The 13,966-nt window shown below is 41.7% G+C and overlaps 1 protein-coding gene across 1 annotated transcript in view; it reads left to right on the top strand.

Annotated features, from left to right (window-relative positions):
* Positions 1–13,966, top strand: part of adamtsl3 (ADAMTS-like 3) — a 537,604-nt gene that overhangs the window by 438,114 nt on the left and 85,524 nt on the right. Inside the window, exons 18-20 of the mRNA XM_051920411.1 lie at positions 213–423; positions 3,347–3,526; positions 6,604–6,757. Of these exons, the coding sequence (XP_051776371.1) occupies positions 213–423; positions 3,347–3,526; positions 6,604–6,757 (545 nt within the window). The remainder of the gene's footprint in view (positions 1–212; positions 424–3,346; positions 3,527–6,603; positions 6,758–13,966) is intronic.

Consider the following 13,966-nt stretch of genomic DNA (forward strand, 5'->3'; position numbering starts at 1 on the left):
TTTATTAGGGTTTCAAAAAAACGTTAGGGGGGCGCGATTAAAACGGTTATGAAAACTCGGGTTGCAAATACTTAAAGGTTGAGAAACGCTGGTTTAATGCATTAATGATTTCACCCCGTTACCCTTTGAGTTCAATAACCACAACCTACCCGTCCATTTCTGAATGCACTTCTGGCACCTCAACATAATCTCTCCTTTGATTCTCTCCTCAGATGGGAGTCCACCTCATGGAATTCCTGCTCTGCAACTTGTGGAGTCGGAATTCAAACCAGAAGTGTTACCTGTAAGCGTCGAGCATCGTTCAACAATGAAGACTCTGTTTTAGTGCCCGAGAAGGAGTGCCTGGAGGCAAAACCCGCCATTGTACAGTCGTGCAATCAGTTTGATTGCCCACCATTGTGGCAGGTCGAAGAATGGAGGGAGGTGAGTTTCCGTTGTTATGAAATTAAGCGCATTGTTTATGAGTAATTAATGAATTAATGATTTAACACAAGGGCGGACCCAAAAATTTCCAGAATTGATCAGTGCCACGGAGTAGAGTGTAGTTTTCGGAATGCTGCTGCTAGGTATCATACGCCTATAGGCTGGTTAATCAGCACACTGAATCGTGTCACGCTAAGTTCATAGAGTGTGTATTTCTAGCATTCATTCTAAAACTGTGCACATGACTTTTTTTTTTCACCAAACCCACCATGGCAGAATTTTATGAGATTAAAAAAAAAAACATGAAAGACAAAATAACAAATTTAAACATAAACCACGGAGCAACCCAGGCTTGACCAGATCCCCATCAGGTGCGAGCACCTGCCTTGTGATTATGACGTTAGTATCAGCATCTGTCTATCTTGAACGATAATGGTAGCTCCTTAGATACTCTTGATCAATCCTGTTGCGGGCAGCACCTTGTGTGGCTCAATAACCCAATCCTGGCATGGCAGTCTCTCCGCGGGTGCTGCAGACAAAGGCTGAAAGTGTATCAGTGGACTGAGTTTGCTGTTTCCGCTTTCTGTGTTGTCTTCTGTCCCCCAGCTGTTGATTGTGCTTTTATTAGCCCATCTTGACTTCTTCTCGAATATCGTGTCACCAGACAACCCCGCTCATCTACAAGAAGTTCCCAGCTCAAGGGGTCAATGCCTGCGAGTTTCAGGTCACATTTGCAGACGTCTTTATAGCGCATTGTTGGTCAGCTTGTTGGGTGACATCCAATGGCCAGGTCACATTACATAACATCTTTTGGTATGCGGCCATCTTTCATTCAGTGCACGTGTCCTAGCCATCGCAGTCGCTGCTGACAGAGGAGGAGATGAGTGCTCAAGGAGTCAACCTGATTCAACACATTGACATTTGTTACTTTGTCACACCATTTGATGCACAGGAATCGCCATTCTAGGTGTTTCTCCTGTCTGGCGAAGGTTGTCCAGGATTCACTGCCATACGGCAGGGTACTAAGAACACATGTCTGGTACAACTTAAGGTTGGTGTTTGAGGTCAGATAGATAGATAGATAGATAGATAGATAGATAGATAGATAGATAGATAGATAGATAGATAGATAGATAGATAGATAGATAGATAGATAGATAGATAGATAGATAGATAGATAGATAGATAGATAGTGTAGTAGGCAAGATTAAAAATGTAGATAAATGAACAGGATAGATAGATAGTGTAGTAGGCAAGATTAAAAATATAGATAAATGAACTAGATAGATAGATAGATAGATAGATAGATAGATAGATAGATAGATAGATAGATAGATAGATAGATAGATAGATAGATAGATAGATAGATAGATAGATAGATAGATAGATAGATAGATAGTGAGATAGTGTAGTAGGCAAGATTAAAAATGTCGATAAATGAACAGGATAGATAGATAGATAGATAGATAGATAGATAGACAGACAGACAGACAGACAGACAGACAGACAGACAGACAGACAGACAGACAGACAGACAGACAGATAGATAGATAGATAGATAGATAGATAGATAGATAGATAGATAGATAGATAGATAGTGTAGTAGGCAAGATTAAAAATGTAGATAAATGAACAGGATAGATAGATAGTGTAGTAGGCAAGATTAAAAATATAGATAAATGAACTAGATAGATAGATAGATAGATAGATAGATAGATAGATAGATAGATAGATAGATAGATAGATAGATAGATAGATAGATAGAGTGCCATAATTTAATCTAACATTCTTCACATTAAACCTTATGTTATCTCACACTCTCTTCCTTAATTTGGCCATCGCGCCAGCAGCCTTGGCTCTTCGCTTGTTGATTTCCTTGACAAGTGATAAATCTTTGGTAATCGTAGAGCGCAGGTAGGTGAACTTGTTGGTCACTTCAAGCACTACATTTTCAATGCTGATTGATGGTGATGTTGGGATGTCCTGACCCAAGACCCAAGCATGGGAGAACTGATTCATCGGTCGCTGGAGGTCCTCTGTGGTGGGTGACACCAGTGCTGTATTATCGGAGAGTAGCAGTTCTCGAAGGAGGACTGTGTGAACCTTGGTCCTGGCCCTCAGGCACAGCAGGTTAAGCGGCTTTCTGTCTGGTTAATCAGCACACAAAATGGCATCTTATGCATATTTCTGGCATTCATTCTACAATCGTGCCCGTGACTATTTTTTGTCAGATTTTTCCCGCACAAAAAGAACAGGGAAGTCAGAAAGGTGTAATTTAAACATAAGCTGGGGAACAACCAGAACACCATCAGCTGCGAGCGCCTGCCTTGTGATTATGACGTGGGTTGCGTTCACCTTATCAATTTGATTTTAACTTTCTGTTCATTTCCAGTTTCTCTTCTCTTCACATTGATACTTTTTCAATCTGTTCCCTTTCTGGTAGACAAAGTGGTGGCTCTGACGCTAGGGATCTGCGCCAGCAATCAGAAGGTTGCCGGTTTGAATCCCGTAAACACCAGAAGTGCCTCTGCTCTTTTGGGCCCTTGAGCAAGACCCTACACCTGCAGTTGCGTCACCCTGGGTGTGACATTAATCTGCATCCAGCCCTGCAAGCAGGTCCCCCAACTTACAAGGAAAACTTGGGGGTTGGTGGCAGCCACTGTAAAAAAAAAAACCTCCCACTATTCCAGTGTGGTGCTGAGGTGTCACCCGCTACCCTCGGGTCTCAATCCAGGTGGTTCGTCTTCTATCAGCGCGTGCCCCCCAACCTCCTCCTCTTTCTGGTGTCACCACCATAAACTGTAATTGTTTCTGGAGTCTGTCCCATCTTCAGGTACCCAGAATGCTTCATTCTTGCTGTCATTTCCCACTGACATGGTGTCAGAGGTGCGTAACATGGGGTGGCTCTGCTCTGGTATTGCAGTGTTCACATTCGTGCGGAGGAGGAACGCAGTCCCGCAAGGTCCACTGTAAGAAGCTCCACTCCGACGGAAGTGTCCTCAAAGTCGCCGACGAATTCTGCAAGAATCCCAAGCCTCCGTCTCATATTCCCTGTGGGAAGATCGACTGCCCCCCACATCTCATAGGGGGTGAATGGTCTAAGGTAAGATGTCTGAACTACACTAGCAGAAACATTGAAGAAGACAAACCATCTGTGCTCCTCATGTCTTTCATTCAGCTTATAGGTGAACATTTGTGCACAACAAAAGCTCACATTTCCTTGATCCTGTCGTTACATTTACTAGCAGACATGTTGTCTTCTGAATTTGGTAAAGACACATCTTGTTATTGTACACCTGTTGCTCTTACAGAGATCTGAAACCTCTTGCCACTTCTCACTTTGCCACCCTGGTTTAAGTCTCTCTTTGTTTTTTCCTAAAAAACGCGTCAGGCATCTACTGAGCTGTCTGCACTCCAGCCTCAAATAGAGGCTGCTGCCCTCTATTATTGGTGCCACTGTCCCTGCATGTTTGTGTTTTGGAGTACCTAGGATACCCAGGCCATGACGCTCCCCACACCCACGCTGGCAGCCTCGGCATTTCCACACTGGCATTTGCAGGACCTCTGCTAATTGCATGGTAGGCCTTGTGAGAGAGAATGCCTGGCACTGTGCCATCATGGTAGCCATCTCTAGGCAGCCAGGCACCAATTTGTGTGCATAAATCTTAGGACAGAATTCAAAAACAATGTCATTTATTGATGAATAAACATCATGCTGAGGTGGTGCGGCGACACGCTGTATTGGTGCAAGGTCCTAACCTCTTTCTCATAAATGAGCAGTAAACAGAAAAATATTTGGTGTTCCCACCCTTTTGTCTTCTCTTAGCCCCACTGCCATGTGGGTTCTGAAAGTCCTCACCTGCGTCTTGTCTCCTTGTGCAGGTCCACTGCAGACTTTGCCCGTCTAACTTGTGATCCCAGATGTGGAGATCAGGGCTCTTTGCTGGCCATACCAGCTACTGCTGGATTCACTGTTCCTTGTTTTATTATATTGGCCGTGTGTTTGGGGGTCATTGTCAAGCTCCAAAATAAAGTTGGGAACAATTGGACACCTCGCTCATGATATTGCAGGATGGATTATAGAATCTGCCTGTGCTTCTTAGCTGGTTGAAGGGGGAGGTCTTCACATTGTGCATATATATCATAGTGTTCTATGGCCCCTTCAGCCACCCTACACGGGAACCTGCTTTCAAGAAGCAAGAAAGAAAGAAAGAAAGAAAGAAAGAAAGAAAGAAAGAAAGAAAGAAAGAAAGAAAGAAAGAAAGAAAGAAAGAAAGAAAGAAAGAAAGAAAGAAAGACCATGTATGTGCTGGATTAATTGTTATTTTGAGTTGTGTGGATTTATTTGAACCCGGAGGTGAGTTGGGTTTTCTGTGTTTGAGGTTGGGGGCTTATGCCCCCAACTGGTCACTATATATTGTGGCGGACAACTGGGGATCCTGTCTGGCTGGAACGACCTGGAGGGACCAGGAGAGGGCAGCCACCCTGGTCTGTATGGGGGGCCACGGGATCAGAGCTTGGAAACTCAACCCGGTTGGGGCCCGTGGCCACCGCCAGTGAGTGCCCAGAGGACTGTGGAGCCCTGGACTTCAGCACCAAGTACATAATAAGCCACCCTACTTGGGAACCTGCTTTGAAGGAAGACCCAGTTTTACCACTTGGGCACATTAATCCAGCCGGAGACGCCTTATGATTCCCGTCCTGACTGAGATGCCCAAAGGCTATGCCAGGTGGCAGAATCTCTCAGATAGAATTCCAATTCTGGACACCCGCAGGGCTGCATGGGAGTTGGAGTTCAAAGTTCAGCCCTGTAGGGATCCCAGGGGGATGATAGAGGGCAGTGCCCCAGGACTTCCCTGGCTTTCTTTTGACCCGGAAGAACTTCCAACTGGCCTCATCAAGCCACCAGAAATGCTCCAAGGTTCATCTTAAAAGGAGCCTGCTGCCATAGCTTGGAGGGTCAGATTAAGAAGGCAGTGGGCAAACCACAATGAAGAAAGAAAGAAAGAAAGAAAGAAAGAAAGAAAGAAAGAAAGAAAGAAAGAAAGAAAGAAAGAAAGAAAGAAAGAAAGAAAGAAAGAAAGAAAGAAAGAAAGAAAGAAAGAAAGAAAGAAAGAAAGAAAGAAAGAACTTAAAGACCGTGTATGTGTTTGATTAATTGTTATTTTGAGTTGTGTGGATTTATTTGAACCCGGAGGTGAGTTGGGTTATCTGTATTTGAGGTTGGGGTCTCATGCCCCCAACTGGTCAGTATATATTGTGGTGGACGGTTTGGGATCTTGTCCAACTGGGACGCCTGGAGTGACCAGGAGAGATACAGGGCCTCCCCTGGGCCACGAGAGGGCAGCCGCCCTGGTCTGCATGGGGGCCATGGGATCAGAGCTTGGAAGCTCAACCCGGTTGGGGCCCTGAACCAGAAGTCCTGACGGAAGAAATTCCAGGCACACCTGGAGTGCTTCCGGGTGCTCACGTGGCACTTCCGCCACACCAGGAAGTGCCATCAGAAGATCATCATGAACCACCTGGAGCACATCCGGGGTTTTATAAAAGGGGCCGCCTCACTCCCTTAGTCGAGCCAGAGTTGGGAGGGAGAAGACAGAGCTTGTGAGAGGAGGAGTGAGGGCGGCAGAAGAAGGGTCTGAGTGTTTGTCTGATTCGGACATTGTGAGGCACTTTACAAGGCAAAAGAAATATTAAACGTGTGTGTTTTGGACATCGGGTGTCTGTCTGTCTGTGTAAGGGGCTGGAAGGTCCACAATATATGTAGTGATAGAAGAGCAAATCATGTGAAGACTTGGGGTCCAAGAGCGTGCCCCGTTAAATGACTGGAATGTCCAAAGAAGGAGAAAATAACAAAGTAGGGCAAGGCGGGCATCCCAGGGACTTCTTCTCAAGTATGGGAATGGATGCAGACAACAGGTTAGTGACTGTGCCCTTTACCAGAACCCATGCAGCACTCTACATGCCCGCAGGCCTCACCATATGCACACTCATACAGTATATTGCCCACAAACACATACAGAAAGAAATAATCAAAAAATCCACATAGAGAAAACTTGAAATAATTACGGTACACTGTATGCCCTTCAGGACCCATGAGCACTGAGTGACCTGTGTCTGATCTTGTGCTATTGAAGGCTCCGATGGCAAACTGTAATGTTCATATGTCCCCCCATGCAGTGTTCCGTTAGCTGCGGCGTTGGTATCCAGAGACGGGAGACAGTCTGTCGCAGAATGACGGCCACGGGTCAGCAGGTCACGTTAAACAGATCGGAATGCACCAGCCTTCCTCCGCCTCCTCTCGTCAGGACCTGTCGCGTCAGCAGCTGCGTCAGTGAGTATCTGATATTAATACCTGACCCGCTTATGACCCGCGTCTTGGCGTGTCTTTTTATTTATTTTTTTGTATTTATGGAAGGCCGAGCAGCCGTTTGGATTAGTAGATCCAGTCGAGTCAGTGGAAATATTATTTTTTTTTTGCTTTGCCTCTCCATTTGTATTTTTTAAACATAATAAAAATGTTCTTTTGGCAGCACCTTTTACAATCAAATGCCTATCTGAATGTTTTATGGCGGGCAATATATTTTTTTACAAAAAGTGAATCTTTTTAACCTCAAGTGTTTACACTTAAGTGGGAATTTCCACACTTTCGACCTTTCCTGGAGGTTTATATGAACACACCTCAGATGCTCTTGAGATTCTCATGGGTGATTATTTATGTTTGTATGTTTTATCACATTCTCTAAGTATTGTAAAGTTAATGTATGTTTTATAATTGGTGTGGAGTTTGCTAGCTCTCCTCATTCCACTATGGGGTTCCCCTGGGTACTCTCATGTTGCTCAAACATGTGTTTTAGGTTAAATGTCACTGGATGGTTTTTGCTTGTCACCACATTCTGAGTAATAATAATAATAATAATAATAATCATTCTTTACATTTATGTAGCACGTTTCTCATTAATCAAAGTGCTTTACATAGTGAGTGTGAAGCCACTTCGGCCACCACTAATGTGCAGCACCCACCTGGATGATGCGACGGCAGTAGGCTTACCACACATTAGCTATTAGGTGGTGAAGTGGTTGATAGATAGATAGATAGATAGATAGATAGATAGATAGATAGATAGATAGATAGATAGATAGATAGATAGATAGATAGATAGATAGATAGATAGATAGATAGATAGATAGATAGATAGATAGTAGGCAAGATTTAAAATGTAGATCAATTAACAGGATAGATAGATAGATAGATAGATAGATAGATAGATAGATAGATAGATAGATAGATAGATAGATAGATAGATAGTGTAGTAGGCAAGATTAAAAATGTAGATAAATGAACAGGATAGATAGATAGATAGATAGATAGATAGATAGATAGATAGATAGATAGATAGATAGATAGATAGATAGATAGATAGATAGATATGAAAGGCAGTATATAATAGATAGATATGAAAGGAACTAAATGATAGATAGATAGATAGATAGATAGATAGATAGATAGATAGATAGATAGATAGATAGATAGATAGATAGATAGATAGATAGATAGTGTAGTAGGCAAGATTAAAAATGTAGATCAATTAACAGGATAGATAGATAGATAGATAGATAGATAGATAGATAGATAGATAGATAGATAGATAGATAGATAGATAGATAGATAGATAGATAGATAGATAGATAGATAGTAGGCAAGATTTAAAATGTAGATCAATTAACAGGATAGATAGATAGATAGATAGATAGATAGATAGATAGATAGATAGATAGATAGATAGATAGATAGATAGATAGATAGATAGATAGATAGATAGATAGTGTAGTAGGCAAGATTAAAAATATAGATAAATGAACAGGATAGATAGATAGATAGATAGATAGATAGATAGATAGATAGATAGATAGATAGATAGATAGATAGATAGATAGATAGATAGATAGATAGATAGATAGTAGGCAAGATTTAAAATGTAGATCAATTAACAGGATAGATAGATAGATAGATAGATAGATAGATAGATAGATAGATAGATAGATAGATAGATAGATAGATAGATAGATAGATAGATAGTGTAGTAGGCAAGATTAAAAATATAGATAAATGAACAGGATAGATAGATAGATAGATAGATAGATAGATAGATAGATAGATAGATAGATAGATAGATAGATAGATAGATAGATAGATAGATAGATAGATAGATAGTGTAGTAGGCAAGATTAAAAATATAGATAAATGAACAAGATAGATAGATAGATAGATAGATAGATAGATAGATAGATAGATAGATAGATAGATAGATAGATAGATAGATAGATAGATAGATAGATAGATAGATAGATATGAAAAGGCAGTATATAATAGATAGATATGAAAGGAACTAAATGATAGATAGATAGATAGATAGATAGATAGATAGATAGATAGATAGATAGATAGATAGATAGATAGATAGATAGATAGATAGATAGATAGATAGTGTAGTAGGCAAGATTAAAAATGTAGATCAATTAACAGGATAGATAGATAGATAGATAGATAGATAGATAGATAGATAGATAGATAGATAGATAGATAGATAGATAGATAGATAGATAGATAGATAGATAGATAGATAGATAGATAGATAGATAGATAGATAGATAGAGTGCCATAATTTAATCTAACATTCTTCACATTAAACCTTATGTTATCTCACACTCTCTTCCTTAATTTGGCCATCGTGCCAGCAGCCTTGGCTCTTCGCTTGTTGATTTCCTTGACAAGTGATAAATCTTTGGTAATCGTAGAGCGCAGGTAGGTGAACTTGTTGGTCACTTCAAGCACTACATTGTCAATGCTGATTGATGGTGATGTTGGGATGTCCTGACCCAAGACCCAGGCATGGGAGAACTGATTCATCGGTCGCTGGAGGTCCTCTGTGGTGGGCGACACCAGTGCTGTATTATCGGAGAGTAGCAGTTCTCGAAGGAGGACTGTGTGAACCTTGGTCCTGGACCTCAGGCACAGCAGGTTAAACAGCTTTCTGTCTGGTTAATCAGCACACCAAATGGCATCTTATGCATATTTCTGGCATTCATTCTACAATCGTGCCCGTGACTATTTTTTGATAGATTTTACGAGACAAAAAGAACAGGGAAGTCAGAAAGAATTTGAATAAGGTTTGCACAGTTTGTAATGGGAGCCTGTCTGCCATTAGTGGTTGTCCTAAAACATGTCTTAAAAATGACAGAGTTTAAGAAGAGGACTTTATCAGAATGCCATTGAGAGAGTAAGAGGTGGGCAAGGGAGGTTTACACCCACGAGGATATGAACGAAAGGCTTAGGAGGAACACTGGGGGTCATCTTCAGACATGAAAAGTATTCTGCCATTGGTGATGGTCAAAAGTGGACAGAAGCCAAGCAACATACCCTGAAATGACAGAATCTGAGAATCAGGCTTTATCAGAATGCGATTGAGAGAGGAAGGAATGGGCAAAGGAGGTTTACACACATGAGCATATGGAGGAAAGGCATAGGAGGAACGCCGAGAGTCCCCTCCAGACATGAAAAGTATTCACGAGAATATGAATGATGTTTTCACAGCGGGTAATGGGGCCCCGTCTGCCATTGGTGGTTGTCAAAAAGTGGGCAGAAGCCAAGCAACTTTCCTTGAAATGACAGAATCTGAGAATCAGGCTTTATCAGAACGCGATCAAGAGTGGAAGAGATGGGCAAGGGAGACTGGCACACACAAGGATACCGAGGAACGGCATAGAATGAACACTGGGGGTATACGCAAGGCAAGAGAAATCAAATATCTCATATTTTTACATTTATTCTGTTATCTAATGTAGACAGTGCAGTTAATAATTCTAATAGCTCATGGTAGATGGTTACCCAGTCTGCTGCTCTCGCTCTTAAATCCCAGTAAATGCTGTGGTAAAAAAATCAGGCAGCAGGCAGAAAAAGGTTTGGGGACGGCCACCCCATATCCTGAAAAAGATCAACAAAAGAAAAGAAACACGTCTTTATAGAAGTGGAGTTCACAACTGAACTGACTGACAGGTTGAGTCTGCTCTATAAATATGGCGGATAGGAGGAAGAGGTGGAGTCAGGGCGGCCAGAACAGGAACTGATGGATTCTGGGAAATGATGTCATCAGGGTTTGCCGGAAGTGACGTCAACAGTGGGTGGAACGCCTGGTGATGTCATTGAGAGGCAGGGGCTTCGGCTGAACTGCAGGGGAAGAAGAGGAGAGAGGATCAGGTGAGAGCGCCAATCCCTGGTCTGGCTGACTAATAACACTATTTGAGCCTGTAAGCACACGGACGGACAGCAATTCTTTCCAGAAAAAGTTTCGGAGACATTATTGTGCCCAACCTGTAAGGCTACACAGTTAAATCAAATTATTATTTTAATAAAGTAAGTACTGCTTTGCAAGAAACTTAAAGGCTTAACAGAGCTTGGAGCGTTCATAATAATAGGGGCGCTCAAAATAGCAGCATTGTGCAATCCTGGGAAGAGTTTCCGAAGGCTTATTATGGCCAACATTCTGGACTGAAAACACATAATAATATTTATGTAGTAAAAGATACCCAATAATTTTCAGAGTGTAAAGGAAGCCTGCTTTTTGAATTAGCCCATTAGCTTGCTCCATGCTAACCGGTGCTCGCCTCTCTACGTTGTGTACCATCGCTTGCCAGCTGAATGTCTGAGGTTAGTCAAACACATTCAGCGCGGCTTCAAAGAATGGCTCTGGCCCGAAGTTCAAGTCAGTACTATAAGCCCATGAACGAGCTGAATTTAATTAATCGAGGAATGCCAATGATCAAGTAGCCTTTGTGTGAACTGTGAACTAAGTGAGGCGAAGTGTTTGCTGGGGCCTCACCTGGAATAACAAAAATGTTCACACTTTTAATTCCAGTCTGTATGAGCTCATGGCCCTTGATCGCAGGATTCTTGAACTTTCGCCGCCAGTGATTCAACTTTTAGGGGCATTGGCCATTCTGGTAGTGTTAACTATAAATTATTGCCTTCAAGTGAAAAGCTTGTTTTATTTTTTTGTTTTTAAAGGTATTAGAAAGATTGCTGAACTTTACAAGAGCGGCCCATTTGCTAATTTCCTAAACATGGTGGACTCAGCTTATCAGGAAATTGGACGGCCGCGTCCCCCCAGACTCTGACTTATTACGTTGGCTACTAATAGTTAAACTATCTCATTTACTAATCAAAATACTTTTCTCTGCACCCCCCCCCCCCCCAACCCCCAGAATCTGAAAACAGACTTTGATTGTGCTTAACCCTTTATCTTCCATTAGTATGGCCAAGATGGAAACTGGAAGGTCATAAGAGTTTTGAATGACAGGGGACAGGAGGTACACAGAGCGGGAAAGGCATAGTAAATCGTGACATGACTGAATGGTGGGTGCACCAACGATGGCAATTTGGACAACGGAGCACAGCACTGTTCACATATGGCATCAGCCTAATAAATGCAGGAAGTCAGTGCTATTTGCATGCATAATGGGCGGACCCAAAAATTCCCAGGATCAGTTAATAGTACAGGCGTAGGGTGTAGTTATTGAATGTGCCACTAGATGTCGCATGCAGTCCTCGAGTTCTTAAGACTTTGTGGTGTCCTCGGTCACCTGATCCATCTGTCCCCAAGGCTTATCCTGCATTGTTCTCGTTCCAAAGGAGGCAGGCGCCTCTTCACCTAATGACTACAGACCAGTGGCACTGACGTCTCACATCATGAAGATTTTCAAGAGGCTGGTCCTGGACTATATAAGTCCTCTTGTGGTAGAGCATCTGGACCCATTGCAGTTTGCCTGTTGGACAAGGATTAGAGTGGAGGATGCAGTTATCTGTTTTCTCCACAAAGCTGGCAGCACTGGGAGGATTCTGTTTTTTGATTTCTCCATCATCATCAATGCCACCCAGCCATCCCTGTGAAGGGGCAAACTCTGAGATATGCAGATGGATGAGCTGGTGTTGTTTGGGATAACAAACTATCTTGACTCGCAGACCACAGTTTGTGAGACTCATGGGCTCTGTGATCATTGCTGGAGCATCTCAAGGAACAGGTCTGTCTCTTCTTCTCTTCAGTCTGAACACCTCCGACTATACAGAAACCAAACCCAAAGCCACCAGGTCTGGTCAATTGGAAAAATTCTCAGATGATTCAGCACTCATGGGGTTTATCAATAAAGCGGATGAAACAGAGGAGAGGAGTCAGGTGGAGAACTTTGTTTCTTGATGCAAAGAGAATTGTGACATCACTTCAAGAGAGGCCCGCTGAATCAACGAGCTAATTAAATGGGCACGCTCAGTTATGGGACACATTGTGGACCCCTAGAGGTCATAGCAAAGGAGAGAATGAAGATAAAACTGAGTGCCGCTATGAACAATGCTGCCCATCCCCTCAAAGGACTTTCAACCACTGAACCATTCAGAAGAAGAGTGTGAAGAAATATGAATTGTGGGGGAGGGGGTCCTTTATACTAACAGCAAATTGAATGTAGGGAGGGGATCTATCTATCTATCTATCTATCTATCTATCTATCTATCTATCTATCTATCTATCTATCTATCTATCTATCTATCTATCTATCTATCTATCTATCTATCTATCTATCTATCTATCTATCTATAATAAAATGGTTTTCTTGTGAATCTATCTAAATTTTTGATCTTGCCTACTACACTATCTATCTATCTATCTATCTATCTATCTATCTATCTATCTATCTATCTATCTATCTATCTATCTATCTATCTATCTATCTATCTATCTATCTATCTATCTATCTATCTATCTATCTATAATCAAATGGTTTTCTTGTGAATCTATCTAAATTTTTGATCTTGCCTACTATGCTATCTATCTATCTATCTATCTATCTATCTATCTATCTATCTATCTATCTATCTATCTATCTATCTATCTATCTATCTATCTATCTATCTATCTATCTATCTATCTATCTATAATAAAATGGGTTTCTTGCGAATCTATCTAAATTTTTGATCTTGCCTACTACACTATCTATCTATCTATCTATCTATCTATCTATCTATCTATCTATCTATCTATCTATCTATCTATCTATCTATCTATCTATCTATCTATCTATCTATCTATCTATCTATCTATCTATCTATCTAATGCCTTTCTTGTTAACCTATCAACATTTTAATCTTGCCTACTACTCTATCTATCTATCTATCTATCTATCTATCTATCTATCTATCTATCTATCTATCTATCTATCTATCTATCTATCTATCTATCTATCTATCTATCTATCTATCTAAATTCACCCCTGCGTGGAGTTTGCATGTTCTCCCCGTGTCTGCGTGGGTTTCCTCCCACAGTCCAAAGACATGCAGGTTAGATGCATTGGCGATCCTAATTTGTCCCTAGTGTGTGCTTGGTGTGTGGGTGTGTGTGTGTGTGTGTGTGCCCTGTGGTGGGCTGGCGCCCTGCCCGGGGTTTGTTTCCTGCCTTGCACCCTGTGCTGGCTGGGATTGGCTCCAGCAGACCCCTGT

This window comes from Erpetoichthys calabaricus, chromosome 17, assembly GCF_900747795.2.
Source record: "Erpetoichthys calabaricus chromosome 17, fErpCal1.3, whole genome shotgun sequence".
Taxonomy (NCBI): domain Eukaryota; kingdom Metazoa; phylum Chordata; class Cladistia; order Polypteriformes; family Polypteridae; genus Erpetoichthys; species Erpetoichthys calabaricus.